At 44.3% G+C, this 19,446-nt stretch overlaps 2 protein-coding genes across 5 annotated transcripts in view; one reads left to right on the top strand and one right to left on the bottom strand.

Moving 5' to 3' along the window:
* LOC119160162 (uncharacterized) overlaps nt 1-7,073 on the bottom strand; it is a gene marked incomplete in the record, with an annotated part of 240,686 nt that extends 233,613 nt beyond the window's left edge. Inside the window, 4 exon segments of the mRNA XM_075891610.1 lie at nt 1,161-1,759; nt 2,394-2,666; nt 2,773-2,851; nt 6,197-7,073. Coding sequence (XP_075747725.1) covers nt 2,431-2,666; nt 2,773-2,851; nt 6,197-6,685 — 804 coding nt within the window.
* The window catches only part of LOC119166429 (elongation factor-like GTPase 1), a 409,196-nt gene that overhangs the window by 224,016 nt on the left and 165,734 nt on the right, over nt 1-19,446 (top strand). For 2 of the 4 annotated variants that reach the window (XM_075891603.1, XM_075891605.1), the window contains exons 1-7: nt 8,179-8,478; nt 8,651-8,718; nt 9,752-9,836; nt 11,837-11,964; nt 13,219-13,356; nt 16,933-17,028; nt 18,853-18,968. The exons of the other annotated variants lie outside the window; for them this stretch is intronic. In XM_075891603.1, coding sequence (XP_075747718.1) covers nt 8,388-8,478; nt 8,651-8,718; nt 9,752-9,836; nt 11,837-11,964; nt 13,219-13,356; nt 16,933-17,028; nt 18,853-18,968 — 722 coding nt within the window. In that variant the 5' untranslated portion in view covers nt 8,179-8,387. Of the gene's footprint in view, nt 1-8,178; nt 8,479-8,650; nt 8,719-9,751; nt 9,837-11,836; nt 11,965-13,218; nt 13,357-16,932; nt 17,029-18,852; nt 18,969-19,446 lie in introns of those variants that run through there. 4 annotated transcript variants of the gene reach the window in all.

The following is a 19,446-nucleotide window of genomic DNA, read 5'->3' on the forward strand; positions in this document are numbered from 1 at the left end:
TAACCCCTGTAACTTTCTCATTATAGAATATATTTGCAAAGTTCCTGCGGCAGCATGTTCACATAGCAAAAATGAGCATATTTCTCTTACATAAAATTTTTGGACCTCGGGGTTGTTTACTGCCCATTTAAAGCTCTGCGTGCCTCAACAGAACAGCTATTTATTGCCATGAGCATCAATGGAGACATCACAACATTTTTTTGCAGTGCTCTAATATTCTATTTTGCATTTGTTCACTGTCATTCCCATAATTACATGTTATTATGGTGCAGTGTAAAAAAGCATATCGTCTTTTTAGTTGGACGCATTGAATATCAGTCTACTAGCATTTCAATGCGAATTTTACAATATTCCTTGACTTCAGACCATCTTTTAGCAGCTATTATATGAAAAAGTTATCAATACTTGACAATCTTAAATGTTGTGTCAGTATACTAATTTAGGACCACTTTTTAAATAATATATGAGTAGTGTTACTGTATAACAAAAATACTCTCGAATTGAAATGTATAAGGCCCAACCCTTGCTTCTTTATAACTGCTCACCTTTTTTTAACCATTGTCTAGGCTTAATGTCACCATTTTAACATGAGGGAAACAACTCATCCTCGTGCCCATGAATGCGTTAAACGAGGTTCAGAAGCTACTTCCACTTTAAACAGTGAGTTCCTAGTTTCCATCACTAGAACCTACTGCTCAATATGCATGGTTAGTAATAGATTTTATCTATGGCAAGAGCTCCTAACAGTCACTTCATTTTGCTCTAGTCGGCAGCTTCCTGCTGACCCTCGAAATGCACATTTAAAACAGATAATGTGACTGCCGATTTTTTTTTGTAAAGCCACCCCAAGTAAGCCTCTGTCAATCGTTTAAAAAAATTCATTATGGTACCTTTCGCTATATGCCACACATCGTATTTGTCTTCGGTTTCTGCCTTGTGTTTTTGCATGAAACACTTCACTAAGAATGTCGGTCCGTGATGAGAACAGACACTTCAACATCGTTGTTGCCCAAGAAATCAAGGTCACGCTGTAGCCCATCAAGCTCCATGTGACAGCTGCTGCCAACCTAATAGGACTGCAAATTTAATACGCACTTTTGTGATAAACATTTTAGAAGAACATGAACTTGTTAATATGTCATAGTATAGTCATAACACACCTGCGTGACCTCAAAGTGCAATATCTTGTTTCTCTCCACATCCAGCAAGGAATATGCACCATACTTGGCTCTATAACCAGGTGAGTCTGCTTGCCCCATCCCCAGCAAGCTTCACCTTTCGCTTCTGGGCACCTAGAAGTAGAAGCTTTTGGTCATCTTGATAGACCTGAAAAACTTGAGTGCAATGAGTGTATCTCCTTAAAGAAAAAGTCCTGAGCTGCCTTGTTTACTTTGCCAATGGCAGGCCACAGGTGTATGCGCTGAGTGTGAGAAAACGTCTGCTCACTGATAACTTGTACCTCCATCACTGAAAGCATTCTGAGGTGAACTGTCAGGTTGTAGCCCGGAAACAGCACTGCTACACAAAGTTTCAAGTTCAGAACTGGTTGCCATTTTTCCACATCTTGGTTGCCCCAGCAGAATGCATGGCCTGTTTGGTACTGACCATTAGCCTCCATCAATGTTCCCCACATTTGAATGTCACCGCACATGGAGTGAGGCAGACGCTGCACACAATCAGGACGTCATGTTGGCACTTTTCTTGAACGAAGAGAATTCTGCTTTCTTGGCCTAATGTCTGTGTTTCAAGCAGTTCTTGTCTGAAAGAGAAAAAAAATTGAGCACATTCTGATTACTTTTTATGTACAGCCACATTTTTCATGGCAAAGCCATGCATCCTTTTTTATGTAATTCTAGTATAGAAAACTATAAGCAGCACAGTGTAATGAAGCAGTAAAAGCACGCGAAAAAAGAAGGAAGAACTGGTGCAAGGGATCGCTGATCAGTGGCTTCCAACCGTCTCTTCTATTTCATTTCTTTAATGCTTACTGCTCATTGTAAATGAACGCATCACTTTTGCAACAGTAGCACTGCAGGGCATACAGTTCATCAAGCCCATCTAAAGAGCTATGATTGGGATCATGATATTCGTCGTTACAGGAGAGGACATCAGGAATTATGTCCTGACACTCCTTTCCCTGCATGCTCACATTGACCTGTGCGCTTGCATGAGTCATGACTGTTCCACCAACCTGTATACCTGAGAACAGAATATGCAGCCCAGCTCATGCACCACTGCAACCAACACAATATGTTGGCGATGAAGCGCGTCAGCAAAGTGTAGAGCTACTACAATCATGAGTGGAAATCAAAATATTCTAGACCTGTGACCTTTAGGTGCAAAGTACATAGTATCTATCACAAGTGCAGCAAATTCGATTCACAAAAACGTACCTATTGAAATGCTTTGAGGCTTTGCTTGGGTGAAGTGTTAACCTCTGCTTTTCTTTACGTCTGTCTGCACGCCCTTGTTGCATGTTGTTCGCTGAAAACCTGCCTGCACGCCCTTGTAGCGTGTTGGCGACGGCACATCTGCACGCACGCTCTTGTTGCGTGTTCGCTTCACATCTGTTTGCACGCACTGGTCACAAGTTTGTGGATTGGAAGTGCTCACTCCTTGTACCTCCTGGGGATGATCATCTGGGCAATCATCAAGTGTTGCAGCCACTGAAACAGTGAGAAAAAAAATGTACCTTGAAATAAATATGCAAAATGGTTAAGCTCATAGGATTTTGCACATGTACTGTTAACTGGTACATAGCTGCTGGATTACCTGGTGAAGAGTTCTCACTTGAACTGGGGCCTGGCCTTTCCACTTTGTCATTTCCACTGCCTAGCAATTCTGCAAGCATCTGTAAGAACACATACATGTTCATTTTGGAGCTCAGTACGTTCATGCTACTCGTGAGACGGCTTTCAAGTAGGGGCAGATACATACAAAACAAGACACACCTGAACATTCATGTTGGGATATTATTTTGCAGTCCCACTTTTTTTTCTGAGCAGTGTGGTAAAAATACCAACACACTCATTTCGATATACTGATATGTAGCACGTCTGCATAAATCAATCTCAGCACTACTGCCATGACGAGACCATTCAGCACAGAGTAGATTGTAAGCAGCAGAACAATATGTAGTACAGGCCGAGCTTCTGAACAAGAATGCTAGGGCTAAGAACACTTTAGGTGCCAGTGGTACGCCAGCTTACAATATACACATTTGGAACTATTAACCATCGAACCTGTCACACAGGCAATGATCGAAATCGAGAAAGCCTTTATTTAGATCCAGCGCTCTTCACTGACTTACTGTACTTTGATCTTGTGGCATTCGACAGTGATCAAATGTCATGGCAGGGATTAAATGTTGTTGTTTGGATCATCGCAGCAAGGTTCTGTTTGGCATTGCTATAGTGTACTAGAATATATTAGTGGGTTCAGGAGAAGGCACGCTCCATGCAGTCACTTGAAACGACGAGTGCTGACAGGCCCCGCAGGTGTGTGGAGGTCCTGCGGTAGTGTGGGTATATGCCCAGTATGGGGCAGAAGTAGAAATAGGCAATTAGAAGCCACAAATGCGACTATTTCGCACAAAGAAATAACGAGGAAAGGGTTCGAGGGGAACGCAAGCTTTCCACAATTTATTCCAAAATTACAGCAGGGCAACATATATGCAAAAGCATGCACGGAAAGCAAGGCACATATCAAACAGCTAACGCTTAGCGCAATGCAATACATAGGTATAGGCATGCGTAAAAGGAAAGGCCTACATCGATCGGATAACACCTCAATCACAACCTGCGATCCAAGAACGTGTTCTCTGCCTGCGAAAGGAACAAAGTAGTGCCACTAACGTATAATGAACCTCGTGCTTTTATGTGAAAAGCCTCCAACAGTGCTTGAGCAGGTACATGGTGTCCCTGCTTTTTCCCAGCATCTGCATTTTATTCAGATACGGCTCACTTGTGTGAACTGAACTTATGCAATGCCAAACAGAACCTTGCCCTACTAGGTCCCAGATAGAGTAAGGCTACCATGAACAGTATCTGCGTGACAGCTCGCGATCCGCGCGTTTCGTAACGATTCGAAGGGAGCGTCGCGGAAGCGAGGCAACGCAGTGAGCTTAGCACGGAGGGGCCACAGTGCTGCTGCGGTAGGTGCGTGCTCACTACGTGCAGCTGTGCCGCATAAATGGTCCAACAGCCTGACCTCAAGTTTTCGTCTTTTCGCGAAGGCAGGTCGTGGTGGCGGTGAGGGACCCCTCAGGTGCGGAAACACAGAAGGGACCGCGGCGCTGTTCAGTCGCGCACATCTGGTCGTCAATCCCAGCGACCGCATGAGAGCCGGGCTTCGTACGTAATCGCTGTCACGGAAGTGCTTGGAGCACAGCACGCTCGCTCTCGTAGGTTTGAAGCCTTTTCTTTTAAATGCAGCTGCCCATTTTGCAGCCATTTTCTTATCCCGAGGAAATTTGTGAAAAGCGACGTCATCGCAACCGTAAGTGCTGCGGCACCCATGCGCCGCGCAGTAATTCGGCATTGCGATGTCCACTTCAACCTCGCACTGACACAAAAAGTGAATGTCGGATGGCAAAAATATCCAATCAGATGAAGAATACGGTGCAACGGCAAGATATCCCTACGAACTGGCAGAACTGATGCTTCGCTAGGTAGCAGATCGCAGCAGGAACAAGGCACAATCACAGAACATGGCACAATTCCGAAACAGGCTGCACGGCACCGGCGGTCCGGCTGATCGCGAAGCCGACGTCACCAGAGAATACCCCCCACCAGGGAACACCTATGCCCCAACTAGAGTGTACTACCCCACGATGTTGTTGTTAGTGGTTCATGAGGAAAAGGAAGAAGGCACCTAATTTCTGTCTGCCTACAGACGACACGGCGCAGTGCCTCCACGATGTCATGCCGGCTCCACGCACCATGTCTCCACGTGTACTCTCTCTCTCTCTCTCTCTCTCAAGCGCTTCCCGTCTGTGTAGTTTTTTTTCCTTCCTCCATGGTGAAGCGCAAGCGAGAAGCGTGGGAAAAAAAAAGAAAAAATGACCGCAGTTTCCCGAGTGGGAACACTGGTTAGCATGCGGAGCATATAACCGTAACTCACGCTGAGCGATGGAATTCTACCGGCAATTAACGACTGCTGGCGCGTGGCACACGCGACGTAATCGGCAAATTCGTCGGCGTCGTTTCCAAACTCATCGCGGACAAGTTCATCGCACTCGCGAAATGCACGGCGGACGACTTGTCGTTAATTCCCAACTCTGAGACACGATCCCTTAATTGCACAGCAGCGCACACAGCAAGAAAACGCGACCCAACGTCTGCAAGGCGCGGTTCATTCCGATAATTAAAACGGCCAGCATCGCTCATGCACTCGCAAAATGCACCGCGGACGACACCAAACTCTCGCGAGGAAGCCACAACTACAGGGGCGAATTTCTCTACCAAATTTGGCGGCAGTCTGGCAACACTGACCTTTTCAGTCTTGCCAAACAGAACCATGACCTACTACACTCCTGACCTGCCCAGAGAGCACCTCTTCCAGCGCCCACGTTCTAGTTCATACCTTCTGCCGCTAGGGCCGTAACCTACGAGCGGCGTGGCGCTAGTCAGCACCTGCTCGCTGACGTCATCTTCACTCTTTGTGGTCAAATTTTGACCAACAAAGCACTCGTAGTGCGTATTTATGATCCAAAATTTAGAATTATTCAGAAATAATAATACTAAAAGACATTCAGAATTTTTTTGCAATAAAATGCACGCGACCACGCATAGGCTGCCCTACATCGTGTAAATCTACGGGTTCCCACGTTTGTCAACCAGTGTGCTATAAATACTCAAGCGCTCTGAACACCTTGCTTAACCAGCAATGTATGGGAAGAAATAGTCACATATATGCCGCCAGTTCACTGCAGAATGCAGGCATTCTTATACCAGCGCCTACAAAACAACCGTAAAGAAACAGACGAACAGGTTATAGGTAGCGCCACCTACGGCGAGCGATTGAACGAGAGCGGGGACACGCGCTCCCATAGGAACCCCGCTATCTGAACAGGTCAGGAGTGTAGTAGGTCATGAACAGAACCTTGCCGAACCGACAACGCTTTGGAACGATGCAATTCATTCTGCATGTTGCCGATCCGCGTCAAGTTGTTGTCGAACCAAAGTCGATTACACACCTTGCTGCTGTGGCCGAAGCTCCGGTCGAGGAAGCCTCGTTTGAAGCGAGCGTTATGCGTGGCGTACTGCTTGGCTCGCCACGCCGCCATCGCGGCGCGCTCGCGCTCGCGGGCGGCATCGAGATCGGCCTCGCGGCGTCGACGCTTGCACGCGGCTTCAGCGCCCGGATTCTCTTGCCGACGCTTACGCCTCGCAGCGGCTTCGCGTTCTCGAAGCTGGGAATCTACCGCTCGACGTTGACGTATCGCAGCTGCTTCGCGTTGGGAATCCTCCGCTCGACGCTGACGTCTCGCAGCTGCTTCGCGTTCTCGGAGCTGGGGGTCTTCCGCTCGACGCCGACGTTTTCGTTCCGCATCGCGAGCTCTTCTCAGCGCGGCCTTGCCCACGGGCGAAGTGTCTTCGGAATTGCTTGCGGTTCCGCCAACACACTGGCTGACGCTATTGGAAGGGACGTCAGTGAGTGTGTTTGCGGATTCGTTAGCATACATTTTCACAGCGACGTCGGACGTCGAGCAACCGCACAAACCAACCGACGAAGGGCGGCGCGCCCCGACACTCGGTTATTTATAGCGAGCGCCGGCCCCGGCCTGCGCATGCGCGCGTTAGCATACAGCTGGCTGGCGGAGGAGGGGGGGAGGCTGCTGACGGCGACGGCGCATGACCAGCCCCTAGTATAACATGCTCCGCGAGAGAAGCGGAGAGATCCTCGCCTCTGCTTCACTGTGCCGGGGAGCATTACCTCAACCAGTGGTGGCTCTCAAGCTGTTTTACAACATTCATGTTACGAACTGATACATTTGACACATTGCCACAAGACGTGTTGCTGTCTTTCGATTGCACCGCTCGCCTGATGACATTTCATTTATCATCGAGTACCAAGCCACCGAAGTCTCCGAGACATCGGGAACAATTTCAAAAGAAATGAAGAAATAGCAGGGAGCTCGAACTGCGAAACGCGGAATGTGGAAGAGCCTTCAAAGGAAGAGCATTCACACGACGGGTGCACAAAAAGCTTGCTCGTCTGGCTCTTTAACTCATCTGCCTGCCAAAATACGTGCGTAGATATTTATTCGTTCTACATATCGCCTCATTCACGATATTATTAAGACAACAGCGATAACTAGCGGGTCTATGCAACATTTACCTCGCAAGAAAAAAAAAGAAAAGAAAAGATGACGATTTTGGGACGGGAAAAATGCAGCAAACATGCAGTAAATGTGTAAAAATTCAATACCACGTGTATTTGCTGCCGTGACTGCGCTCGAGGCAGCAAATGCGATTAATACTGTATTATGCAGCGTAGATCGGGCTCATACGGTGCTTGTGCACATTGCACAAGCACAAGCGATATAAACCATGACCTACTACACTCCTGACCTGTTCAGATAGCGGGGTTCCTATGGGAGCGCGTGTCCCCGCTCTCGTTCAACCGCTCACCATTGGTGGCGCTACCTATAACCTGTTCGTCTGTTTCTTTACGGTTGTTTTGTAGGCGCTGGTATAAGAATGCCTGCATTCTGTAGTGAACTGGCGGCATATATGTGACTATTTCTTCCCATACATTGCTGGTTAAGCAAGGTGTTCAGAGCGCTTGAGTATTTATAGCACACTGGTTGACAAACGTGGGAACCCGTAGATTTACACGATGTAGGGCAGCCTATGCGTGGTAGCGTGCATTTTATTGCAAAAAAATTCTGAATGTCTTTTAGTATTATTATTTCTGAATAATTCTAAATTTTGGATCATAAATACGCACTACGAGTGCTTTGTTGGTCAAAATTTGACCACAAAGAGTGAAGATGACGTCAGCGAGCAGGTGCTGACTAGCGCCACGCCGCTCGTAGGTGACGGCCCTAGCGGCAGAAGGTATGAACTAGAACGTGGGCGCTGGAAGAGGTGCTCTCTGGGCAGGTCAGGAGTGTAGTAGGTCATGATATAAACATCGCAACAGTCGACTTTTGTACGAAGTCAAAGCCACGAGTTCAAGTCAAAGCCATAGGTGCAAGCGTGTTTTAGGAAGCGTGCGTGTGTATGTGCTTGCGAGTATGTGCTGTAAACTTACGGCTCAAAATGCAGTGAAATCCCGACTGACACGTAGTGTTTGTGCAGAAACTGTGCGACTAAGACTGCCGTGAACCCTACTGACCCAGTTTATTTTCGCATATATTTGTTGCGATTGAAACTGGAACCATGAAGCGAATCTCTATTGAGAGGATTCAGGAGCTGCAACAGCGCACTCAAAGCATACGAAACATATGCATACTTGCCCATGTGGATCATGGTTAGTACCGTTCTTTGCGCATTATTAGTCGTTCATTCATTGAGTATAACATGTGAAAGTGAGGATTGGACGTGTCTTGAACGCTACGTCAAACGAGTGCTGCATCGAGAATTCGAGCCATATGACAAGCGTTGCGCCGACTATACTGTGCCTTTTCTTTTTCTTTTTTCAGGGAAAACAACGCTGGCAGACTCGCTGGTTGCTAGTAACGGCATCATATCGCAAAAATTAGCCGGAAAGGTTCGTAATACTTTACGTTTACTGATGTTGTTTGTATAAATGCCATACCCGGAACACTAACGCATGTCTGCGCTTCTTGTGTGTGTGGGTTAAGGGTGATATGTTGGCCTGGGATGAGAGCTTCATGTTTCAACGTGATTGCCTTGTTTGATACCGACTACGTGCCGCCGATTGCCACACCATGTAGCATGCCTTGAACACACTTACATTTCGATATAGTTCTGTAGTAATGTTAAAACTCCTAAATTGAACAACCAAGTAAGACAGAAGTTCAAATAAATATGGGGGCCTGACGCTATGAAAAACCGTAGGGCAGCTTTGACAAATATGTGCCAGACCCCTTGTTGACACATTGGCTCGAGCAGCATTCCTTGCTTGATCACCTCTAACCACTAAATTCAACTAAAACACGTCATGTTAGAGTGCCCTAAATTCGTTGTACAGGGATCACTACTCAAAAAAGGACTATGGACTGATTGGACTTAGGTGCACGGCCCTTGATGATTGCTTGTTCCCAGGAGGATGTGCTCCAAGGTGTGACGAGGCTCCCCTTTTAACTTAAAGAAAACGGGCTTGTTGTCGCGTTTATAGACATGTCTTATGTGACTATTTATTTGTATGTGTGTGTGTGTTTCCCCCCCTTTTTTTCTTTCCTCTTCTCTCTCCTTCTTCCCCCTTTTCCTTTGTCCCCCCTCCAAAGCAGCAGACAGGCATTGTGCCCCTATAGGTGGCAGTTGTCAGCCTGTTCCCTTTTTGTTTCCTCTGTCTCATGTTTTCTATGTACACAAACCAAATAAAATAAATTCAACATGCCATTATGTAATAAATTCTTATCTTACAATAGTCCTTTTGTAAAATGTCTTTTCAGTGAACAGCTAGTGTATTTGTCTGGGTTCACACTTGTCAGAGTGAACCCAGTTGAGCATTTCTTACATCTTCACTATCTAGCAGTCTTGTTTGCTTGGCATAGTGCTTCCTGTGTGTGTATAATGTCACTAAGGATTCATGTTGTTTTGTTCGCCCTGCCTTGCAGTTACGCTATCTGGACAGCAGAAAAGATGAACAAGAACGTGGAATTACCATGAAGTCCAGCGCTATCACACTTTATTATCCAAAAGGTATGTTGGCATGCCTTTATCGTACATTCATGTTGCACTACAGTGATGACATAACCTTATTGCAAATTACCTTTTTGCACGTGGAAGTAGTCTTTTGCTAGAGCTGATAAATGTTTAAGTCTTTTAATAGATTAGTAATTAAATCTAAAAAAAAAGCAAATTTTGCTCCACTTTTATTCAATACCATTGGAATCTGCACGAGCTGCCATCACTAGGACCACATACCAGTCCTGCTAATTTTAACACAGTTTTATTTCCAAAGAGTGGATGCTGGGCAAATGCCTATTTTGTTCCTTGCAATACTGCGGCCCAACTTCTGAGCTGGGATCAGAGGTTAAAAAGAGCATATTTTTGTAGTGCCAATAAATGCCCCTCTCGACGCTTGTGCCTAAATACCTATAAATGCTTATCTTTAAGGTCGGCGATTATATGAACATTTTTTTAGCCTCACATTTCACTCCTGATTGCGTTTTGAGACCATTATTCATGTTACCGGGCAATTTCTACTGTTCAGAAGGCTTTGGGTTTCAACCTAGTGCTCTAGTTTAAACAATGCGCCAAGACATTCGCCTGCAGCAGTGAGGTGGGACGTGCTGGCCAGCTTATGACGCATTGCTGACATGACATGAGTAGTCGGTGAATGCGAAACCTGGAACAGCCGGCAGGGGAAAGGAGACTAAAAGGGAAGAGAAGAAAAAAGAAGTCACAGCTTTGCCACAAAAACGAAGCAATGAATGCGATAGCAACAAATTGGAAGGTCACGCGCCGAATGGCAAGCACATTGAGACGTGCCCCACATTTCTCTCGCACAAAGACACACGAAACGTACTCACAGGTACAGATGAACCTGAATAAGCGTCTCAGTTGTTGCTTATCAGTGTCTAAAAAGCGTGCCCTTTTTGCAAAGGGAGACTGTGCAACAATTGCAGTGACCTTTGTGTGCCCGGGAGCTACAACAGAAACGTTCTGGTGAAAGCCCAACGCCAGCCAAGACGTAGAATCATCCCTACCCTGAGATGAGGGCGTGTGAGCGAGCATTCACCTTTTTCACTCCAAGGGGTGAAGCACGCGTGGGAGATTAGAACGTACGCCACCGCGTACTTGTTGTGCCGTCTTGCTGGTAATGCTAAAAATTCAATAGCCCCCCCCCCCCCCCGAGACGCGCGCTCATTGCGCCATCTTGCTGGTAATGCTGAAAACACGATAGTTCCCCCCCGAGATTCCGATCACCAGCGGTAAGCGGTAGATATAAATAGCCTGCCGTTTGAGCGTTGAAGGACAAGCTCCTTGGTGGCTCGGTGGTTAACGCTTCGCACTCATGTTTCAGAGATCCCACGTTGGATTACGCGCGCTGGAGTATTTTTCAGAAATTTTTTCTATCTTGCATTTTCATATATATAGATATGTATACAAGTACAGTGAGTGACGCTAACGCCAGCAGCAAAATCCAGAGGAACGTGTCCATATAATTGCTATCACAATAAAATGTGGTGTGCATGCTGCTTTTGTTTTGTTTGTAATTTATTTTTAACAGTCTTCACTGCTAGAGAAGAAATTGGCTCTATGCAATTCGACCTGGCCTATAGAAGGCAACCCTCCCATCTAGTCTTTTAGCAGTTTTGCTATCTGATCATGCTCTGCCCTTCTCATTGATGACGAAATAAAAGACTTCCGGGAGTGTGTTGATTTGACAGCGGACATTTGACCATTCCTGGTGTAGGTCGAATGGAGAGACCGTGTTATGCGAACTGTTCGGCACGAAAGGAAATTGCACGTTTATAATGAATTGTTATAACCTTTGCGCCATTGTAAAAAAATGATGTTTTAGAGGTCATGCACATCATTTGAAATCATTTGTATCTATTTCTAAACTTATTGTGCCTATGTTCACGATGTTAGAGGCCTAAAACATGGTTCTACAAGCCCATTTCCAGCACTTAAAACATGCTCTCCTTTAGTGCCTGAAATCCGGCCTCTATTGATTGCGTTTGCATTTTCAGGAGACCTGCTAGTCAACTTGATAGACTCGCCTGGCCATGTTGATTTCACCAGTGAAGTCATGGCAGCTGTTCGACTCTGCGATGGGGCTGTCATTGTTGTTGATGTTGTGGAGGGTGTTTGTGCTCAGGTGAGTGTAACTATAAAATAATTTGATACCAGTGAACTTGCTGCATTGGCATCACTGTAATTAAAGCGAAACATATCATATACCACTACTTAGTGACCCCTGCACAACGAAAAGCCAGACGTTTCTGCTACTCTTGAGGCTTTTACTTCCTCATAACTTGAAGCAATGTTGATTACAGTTGAACCTTCAAACAACAAACTTGAGTTATGCGATATACCATTGTATGTTTGAAATGAATGCTGCCTTCATCAGTGTGAATCATCAGATCAGTAAAGTAGGGTCATTGCAACATGAAACCAGAAGTGTGTCATTCTTCTGCCACTAACAGCATTGTTCCATATGCATTGTCATGTATATAATTATCATAGTGAATGCTTCACCATTGTAGCCTTATTATAGTGTGCACACATACTGCTTCCCTCACCTGAAGTGCCTTCCAACTATTTGTTTACTATCTAGTTTAATGAGAACTTAGAGTTGTGAGTAATATTGTGTCTAACAAAGAAAAACGAGCCCTAATTTACACTTCTTTTCTTTACTCCTCTGTTTGCATTTCTTGTATTTTTAACCCATTGGGCTGCATTTCCAGATAATCACTTTTAGCAACAATGTCGCAAGCCCCTCTTGTGAAAGCAAGTATGTGGCTGAAAGTAACAGTGCGGCTGTGGCTTCATTTGCAGCCGGTTCCATTTGTATTGGCTTATACTGGTTTGCGTAGTTGGAGAGAAGCAGGTTGAGAGATGAAAGTGCAAACTGACAATGTTGATGGGTAAACAGTTGTGCAGGGAGCACAGTTGGCATGCCAATTTTAGCCAGTTAAACTTCATCTCTTCTAGTTTACAGGTGGGGGGGGTGACTAGATGTCGCAGTTTGTGAAAAAGACATTAAATTCATTATTTTTCACTAGTTTCTCCCTGAAAATGAAGTTGTGTCAACCAATTTCAACATCCAAACTTTCAGTGGGCTGACAATCTTGGTTTAAGAAATTTTTGGTTAGCATCCCTTTAATTTACAATAGGAGGGAGCCATCTGAAGAAGCGTACAACTGCCTGGAGATTGTCGAAAATATATTTTATTCTGATGTAGGCGTAAAAGTAGGATGGTTATGGTGGTTCTGATGCCTGCCTAGTGGGATGATTGTCTGGGACTGGAGATGGATGCACAGTGCTGCAACAGCATTTTTCTACTTTCCGTATAACAGATGGTGTGATAATATATGTATGTACAATTATGCATGGTGTCCTTTCTTCCCAGACTAAGGTGGCCCTGAACCTTGCTTGGTCCGAAAACCTGAAGCCGATGTTGGTATTGAACAAGATAGATCGCCTTATCCTTGAGAAAAAAATGACACCTCTGGATGCCTATATACACCTCCAGCAGATCCTTGAACAGGCAAGAAACTTACATCTACCTCATTACTTTCTTTTTGTAGATTTGACATTGCATCAGTAGCTTTAAAGGGGGCCTTGAAATACTTTTCTAAGTGATTTTATAATGACCTATCACTGTTTATTTCTTCACGAATGGCTTGTTGCAAAGGCTTTTAGAATTTATCTAGTGTTAGCGGAGTTACGGTGATCTGTTGCGGGGATCTGAGCGCTTTCTTTAAAGTGCCGCGCACTTTAGGGGGCCAGGCGGTTGTATCCCGTCATCACCGTATCCTGTCGTAGCTTGGCGTAATGCAAGCAAAACCACAAATGGCATAGCCATCTGTAGCATACTCAGTGCACGCTTTCGCCTAAGAGACATCTTCTTCCTATGGTCTTCAAGTGTCTTGACGGTAATAAGTGCGGAGAACTTCAGGGGTTCGGGTGTTAATGTAATGCATGCAAAACAGCATACAGTGGAATCTTGTTGGGATCACTGCTCGTGCGAATTTCAGGATGATAGAAATCTTTTTGTATTCCCTGCCAAGGCTCATTAGCCTGTAGTGTGATGGAATATGGTTGCTGCGAACCATTTTTCATCTCATGACATTTGATACAAACATATGCCAGCATAGGTTTGAACAGATATTGCCAGCTCTGCTAGGGAAGTCACAGCAATATGTGCATGCGAATCATTGAGGCCCATATGCGCCTACGCGTGCCTTCGTGTTTACAATAAAGATGGCATTGGCATCGTTGTTTTTTTTATTACACCCTGACTTGCGCTGCTGTGCTCAAGGCGGCAACATTGTACTGTGTTAATACGTGTCTGCCATGTCAAGGCAAGCCATGTCCCCACAGTCAAACATCCTATGAAAGGTAGACAAGAACCGAGACAGGAAGGTCTTGGCGAAGGAATTAGGCTTCCTTATGCGAACACGCACGTTGGATGGAGAAGTGCGCATCGGCCAACTCTACTATTTGCATGGGGAAAACGCAGCGAAATTCGGTAGTAAGCATGCCGGGGGCAAACCTCTTGCAATGAGAAAATAACAACAAAGGACAATGGTTCTAAAATTTTCAGGCCTTCATTCATTCTGTGCAACGACACTGTTAGGTCACTTTTGCCACAGTACCCTGGTGTCGTGTGAAAAAGTGTGCCAAGAGTAAGAAGGGCTACTAGTGTTCAGGCGTCGTAACCTATCTGGTTCCGTGCGACTGCCTTATATTTATGACAAGTACTATTTATTTGTTTATTTTATTTTATTTATTTCAACATACTGCCAATCCCATCAGGGATTTTAGCAGGAAGGGTGTGAACAATAAAAATTCGAATAAGTACACAATAAAGACATACATCGCGATAAAGTACAGAATGAAACTAACAGAATCGGATCATTTAACAATTTCAGATCAAAGAAGGCATAAAACATTAGTGTAAAGAAAAGTTGTCAGAAGAAAATAAATGCAGCGACTTGGTTGACACATTGGTTGACATATTGGCATATGCATCAAGAAACACAACAAGAAATTACAGCAATAAGAAACTACCCTACAATGTGGCGAAGTATTTCAAGGAAGGGCAAATTTATACACACTGAAAAACAGGAACATGTTCAAGAATCAACAGAGCGATTTCTCTTCACCTGGATTCAGTACTAAAAATTGCTTAAAGAAAAAAATATGATGACATGATACTTCGCTCGTACAATGTTCGCACGAACACTCATATTAAAATCAACCAGGTGATTCTGTTTGCATAATACAAAGTTCATTTTCGACAAGGGTTAGAAATTTTGCTCATTCGGTAGTGCTGGAGATACTCGGATCCAGTTTATTCCATTCATTAGTGGCTATCGGAAAGAATGAGTACTTAAAGCAGTTTGTGTTGAAGGAGTATTCGTTAAGTCTCATTGGGTGTTTTTGCGTGTTGTTCTAGTTTGATCAAACGTAAGATAGGCGGATACATCAATGTTTAAATGACCATGGATTAATTCATGTATGAATTTCGCACGTGCTAACCTTGTTCTATTCATTAGAGTAAGTAATCCAGCTTTTTTAATTAGTTTAGTCGGAGAATCTGCATGTCTGTACTTGTAAATGAACCTCATAGCTTTCCTTTGTATTCCTTCCAGTTTCGTGATTTGCTGTTTTGTGAATGGTGACCAAATAATATTACCGTATTCAAGTAATGATCGCACAAGGGAAGTGTATGCAAGCAGTTTTAGAGAAGGCGGGGCCTGGCGAAGCCGGTATCTGAGTGCAAACAAGCGGCGTAGTGCAGCTGAAGTAACGTAACTTATGTGTGCGTCCCATCTCAGATCTTCAGTTATAATAATTCCAAGATATTTATGCTGATTTACTCTAGTTATGGGAATGTCATTGATAGTGTAAAGAAAATTTGACCTAGTTTTTTTTCGACTTACTGATAAAATTGTACACTTGTTTGCATTAAGTGACATCTGCCATTTACGGCACCAGCAGAAAACATCTTGTAAAGCACTATTTAAAGCTACATGGTCCTCCGTTGAGTTTATTTCTCGATATAGCACGCAGTCATCCGCGAATAATTTGATTTTTTCCTTAATATTTGTAGGCAAATCATTAATAAAGAGAAAAAACAAAATAGGTGCCAGCACACAGCCCTGCGGAACTCCAGATGTAACGGAAGTGGTAGCAGAGGTTTCATCGTTAAATTCCACATACTGTGTACGATCAGTAAGATAATTTTTGATCCAGTTAAGAACAGTAGAATTTCCTAAGGTGGCCTCAAGTTTTTGAAGTAGTTTGAACTATAATTGACATGGTGGAAATCATGAAGAAACAATAAATGAAAATATACGCCAGCTTTCATTTGTCGCATGCTGATCTTCTATGCTTTCTGGTGATACGAGTTTCGGATCACACGAATAGTTTTCGTTACCCGACAAGATTCGTACGACCAAGGTTCCGCTGCATAAAAATAGAAAAATGAGGAAGCAAACGAGAAATAGAAAGAGCAAGTAAGAAAAAAATAGTTAGAGAGAGAGGAAGGAATAAATAGATATAGAGAGGGAAAGAAATACAGGAAAGGGGGAAGAAGAGAAGAAAGAGAACAGAAAAAGGAGGAAAGAGAGAGAAAACCGAAGAGAAACAATGAAGGCTGCCCTGCTCAGCATTTCCTTCAGCTTTGGCACTCCCAGTGCCAAGCTGCCTTAATTTCTCTTTCTTGTTTTGACAAGTATATGCTGAAAGCTGCACAGAGGAGGATGACACAAAGGAATGATGCTATGTCAGCATGACTCATCACCGAACACCTGTATTTTTTTTCTTTGAATATGTTCACATACTTCTGGTATAATGAAGAGTGCATAGCAACCTTGGTAGCACCTTTTGTAACCATGCAACTACGCAGCACTTGAAGCACTTGCTAGCAACTATCGTAGCGGGTTCAGTGTCATACGAGTAACCTACTCTGGTCTGAAGTGATGCGTTGGTGGTTGATACTAAGCATGTTGCTCAAAAGGGGTTACAAAACCTCACTTCGGCTCTACTGTAAAATAGCTCGCTACACTATATACAAACCTATGAAGCGACGTTCTTGTATGTTGCTTTTATGCAGGTGAATGCTGTTGTTGGCGAGCTTTTTGCTGCAGATGTGATGGAAAAAACGTCCAACGAAGTATCTACGGACAACTTTACTGAGAACTCTGATGATGTGAGTTGATGAGTACGCTTCGAATTTGTTACACATGTCATGCTGCGCTGAATATCTGTCATTAGAACAGTAGCATGCAATGTTGAGTTATGGTTCATTAATTGCTAATTGGTTGTGCACTGTGTGATATCTCACTGTAGCAACAGATCGTTTTGCCATCATACTGTCATGGTCACTTGTCGCCACCGGTATGAGCTTACCATTTTTGTCATTGCTATTGTCAGAATACTTTTATGACGATCCTTGTATCTTCATTGTAACAATATTACACTGCCATATTCATCATGCCATGACTGCAATCATGGTTGTTCTAGTATTTACATTATTTCACGCAGTTTGCAGAGTTTGTGGAGGATTACAGAACATTTTCTTCAAAATTGAAGATAACTAGTGGACGATAAATGAGGAACCGTAGTCGCATTATGTAAACCAAGAGTGATAGGTATAGTTGAAGCCTGCTTGGATTTCTCATTCAGGTATTCAAAAGGTGGCATGCTCTAATTCCTTAATTATGTTTCAGTCGCATGAATTTTTTTCGACCAAATGATTCAGTTTTTATGCATTTGGGCTGGTTGAATAGAGCAACATCTTGATTACCGTATTTACTCGATTCTACCGCGCCCTCGATTGTAACGCGCACCCGATTTCCACGACGAAAAAAAAAAAAAAAGGTAAGACATCGATTGCAACGCGCACCCATTTTTCTCATTGGCCCGCGCGATCACACCACTCGAAAAAGCGACTTCTTTCGAGAGCGTCTTCCGTTTAAATATGAGGTACGGGGGAAGCTTGTGCCTATCTGACGTGCAACGGAGCATTGCTGTCACTCTAGTTTTACCGTGGCCCAATGTCAGCACACGAACTTGCTTCGCCTCCTTCTCCTCGACGGTTTTGGTGCCAAGCATGTCGAATTAAAGAGGCGTCTGATCGGCATTCCCGATTAGCCCAAGCAGGTAGCCGTTGTTGTGCCGCAAGTTTAGGACGAACCTCTGAAGACTGTGAAGCTTTTCTTCGTACTCCTCCGGCAACTTCCGGCATATGTCCATTCGCCTTCGGAGGGAAAAGCTTTTCCTCTTCATAAAGTTAGTTAGCCAGCACCTGCTCACTTTAAACTGGCTGCGCATTAGCCCTTTTTCTAAGGCTAACTGCATAGCCTGCACTTGAAGCAGTTCTGTCGTCACGGGCCGCTGTGCTGCGCAGCTCTTCAATTGTGGAAACTCGCCGAGCAGCTCTTCAATTTGTGGAAACCGACCCTGCTGTGGTCCACTGAAGCCTTTGCGTGAATCTTTGCTGTCGACAATACTCTGCTTTTGTGTCCGCCAGACCCGCACGCACGTTTCGGGAACTCCGAACGACCGCGATGCAGCCCGATTTCCGTCCGTTTCGGCACACGCGATGACTTTTAAAACCGGCATTGTGGTGCACTCGTCGAGTTTTTGGAGTCGGCCCTACCATGCCGTCTAAGCTAATGCACTACAAGATGACGAACTCCTCAGCACACGTACGAAGTGCCGCACATGGGAAACACATAGGCAGAAATGGCCAACGCGCCATGCCGACGCACGTAGGGGGCGGCCATTTCAGAAGTGCCGATGGCAATACAATGACCGTATTCATTTTTTTTTTTGTACTCGATTCTAACGCGCATGCGATTTATGAACTCGCTTAACCGGAAAAAAGGTGCATGTTAGATTCGAGTAATTACGGTAAGCTCGCCTTAGGATAGAGCATCATTGAGTATACTAATTACACAGATGTGTTCTGATATGTTCATAAATGTCTTCTTTTTTTCTGATATGTACCTAAATGTCTTTTTTTCTAAAGGCCCTGGTTTTTGACTGGACAAGTGGTCTTGATGACGCTGATGACTCCACACTGTACTTTTCCCCAGAGCAGGGAAATGTCGTATTTGCCAGTGCTGTTGATGGCTGGGGATTCAGGTATAGCTAATTGTCTTGTTGGCTTGTTGTAGAGCCTTGCAACTTGCATTCTTGTTGTTAAGGTTAGCACATTTTAGCCCATTTTGTTACCTTTGATAGAAGTAATAATAGAGAGCCCACTCAGTTTTGTAGTCAGCAAAACCATATATCATGTGTGCTGAGTCTGCCTTCTGCCTGTGTTTTTGAACAGTTGAGCTATGAGAATGCTTCCTTTTTTTATCAACTTGTCATTCGATTGCAGTGCAGCCTAGCCAGTGATAAAAAGTGACTATTAATTAGTATAAGATAAAGCCTCTGATCATCAAGTTTTAGCAGAGAAATGCGCCTTGTGATCGCAGAAAAGTGAAGGAGACCTTTCTGTTATGGCCTTATAAGTTCATATATCTCCTGTGATCTTAACAAGACACTCAACTGTTGTCAACGGAACTTTTGTGGGGGCACGTTCCACAGAAATACTTGGCAAGTGCAATTCAGGAAT

This window comes from Rhipicephalus microplus, chromosome 1 (genome assembly GCF_043290135.1).
Source record: "Rhipicephalus microplus isolate Deutch F79 chromosome 1, USDA_Rmic, whole genome shotgun sequence".
Classification (NCBI taxonomy): Eukaryota; Metazoa; Arthropoda; class Arachnida; order Ixodida; family Ixodidae; genus Rhipicephalus; species Rhipicephalus microplus.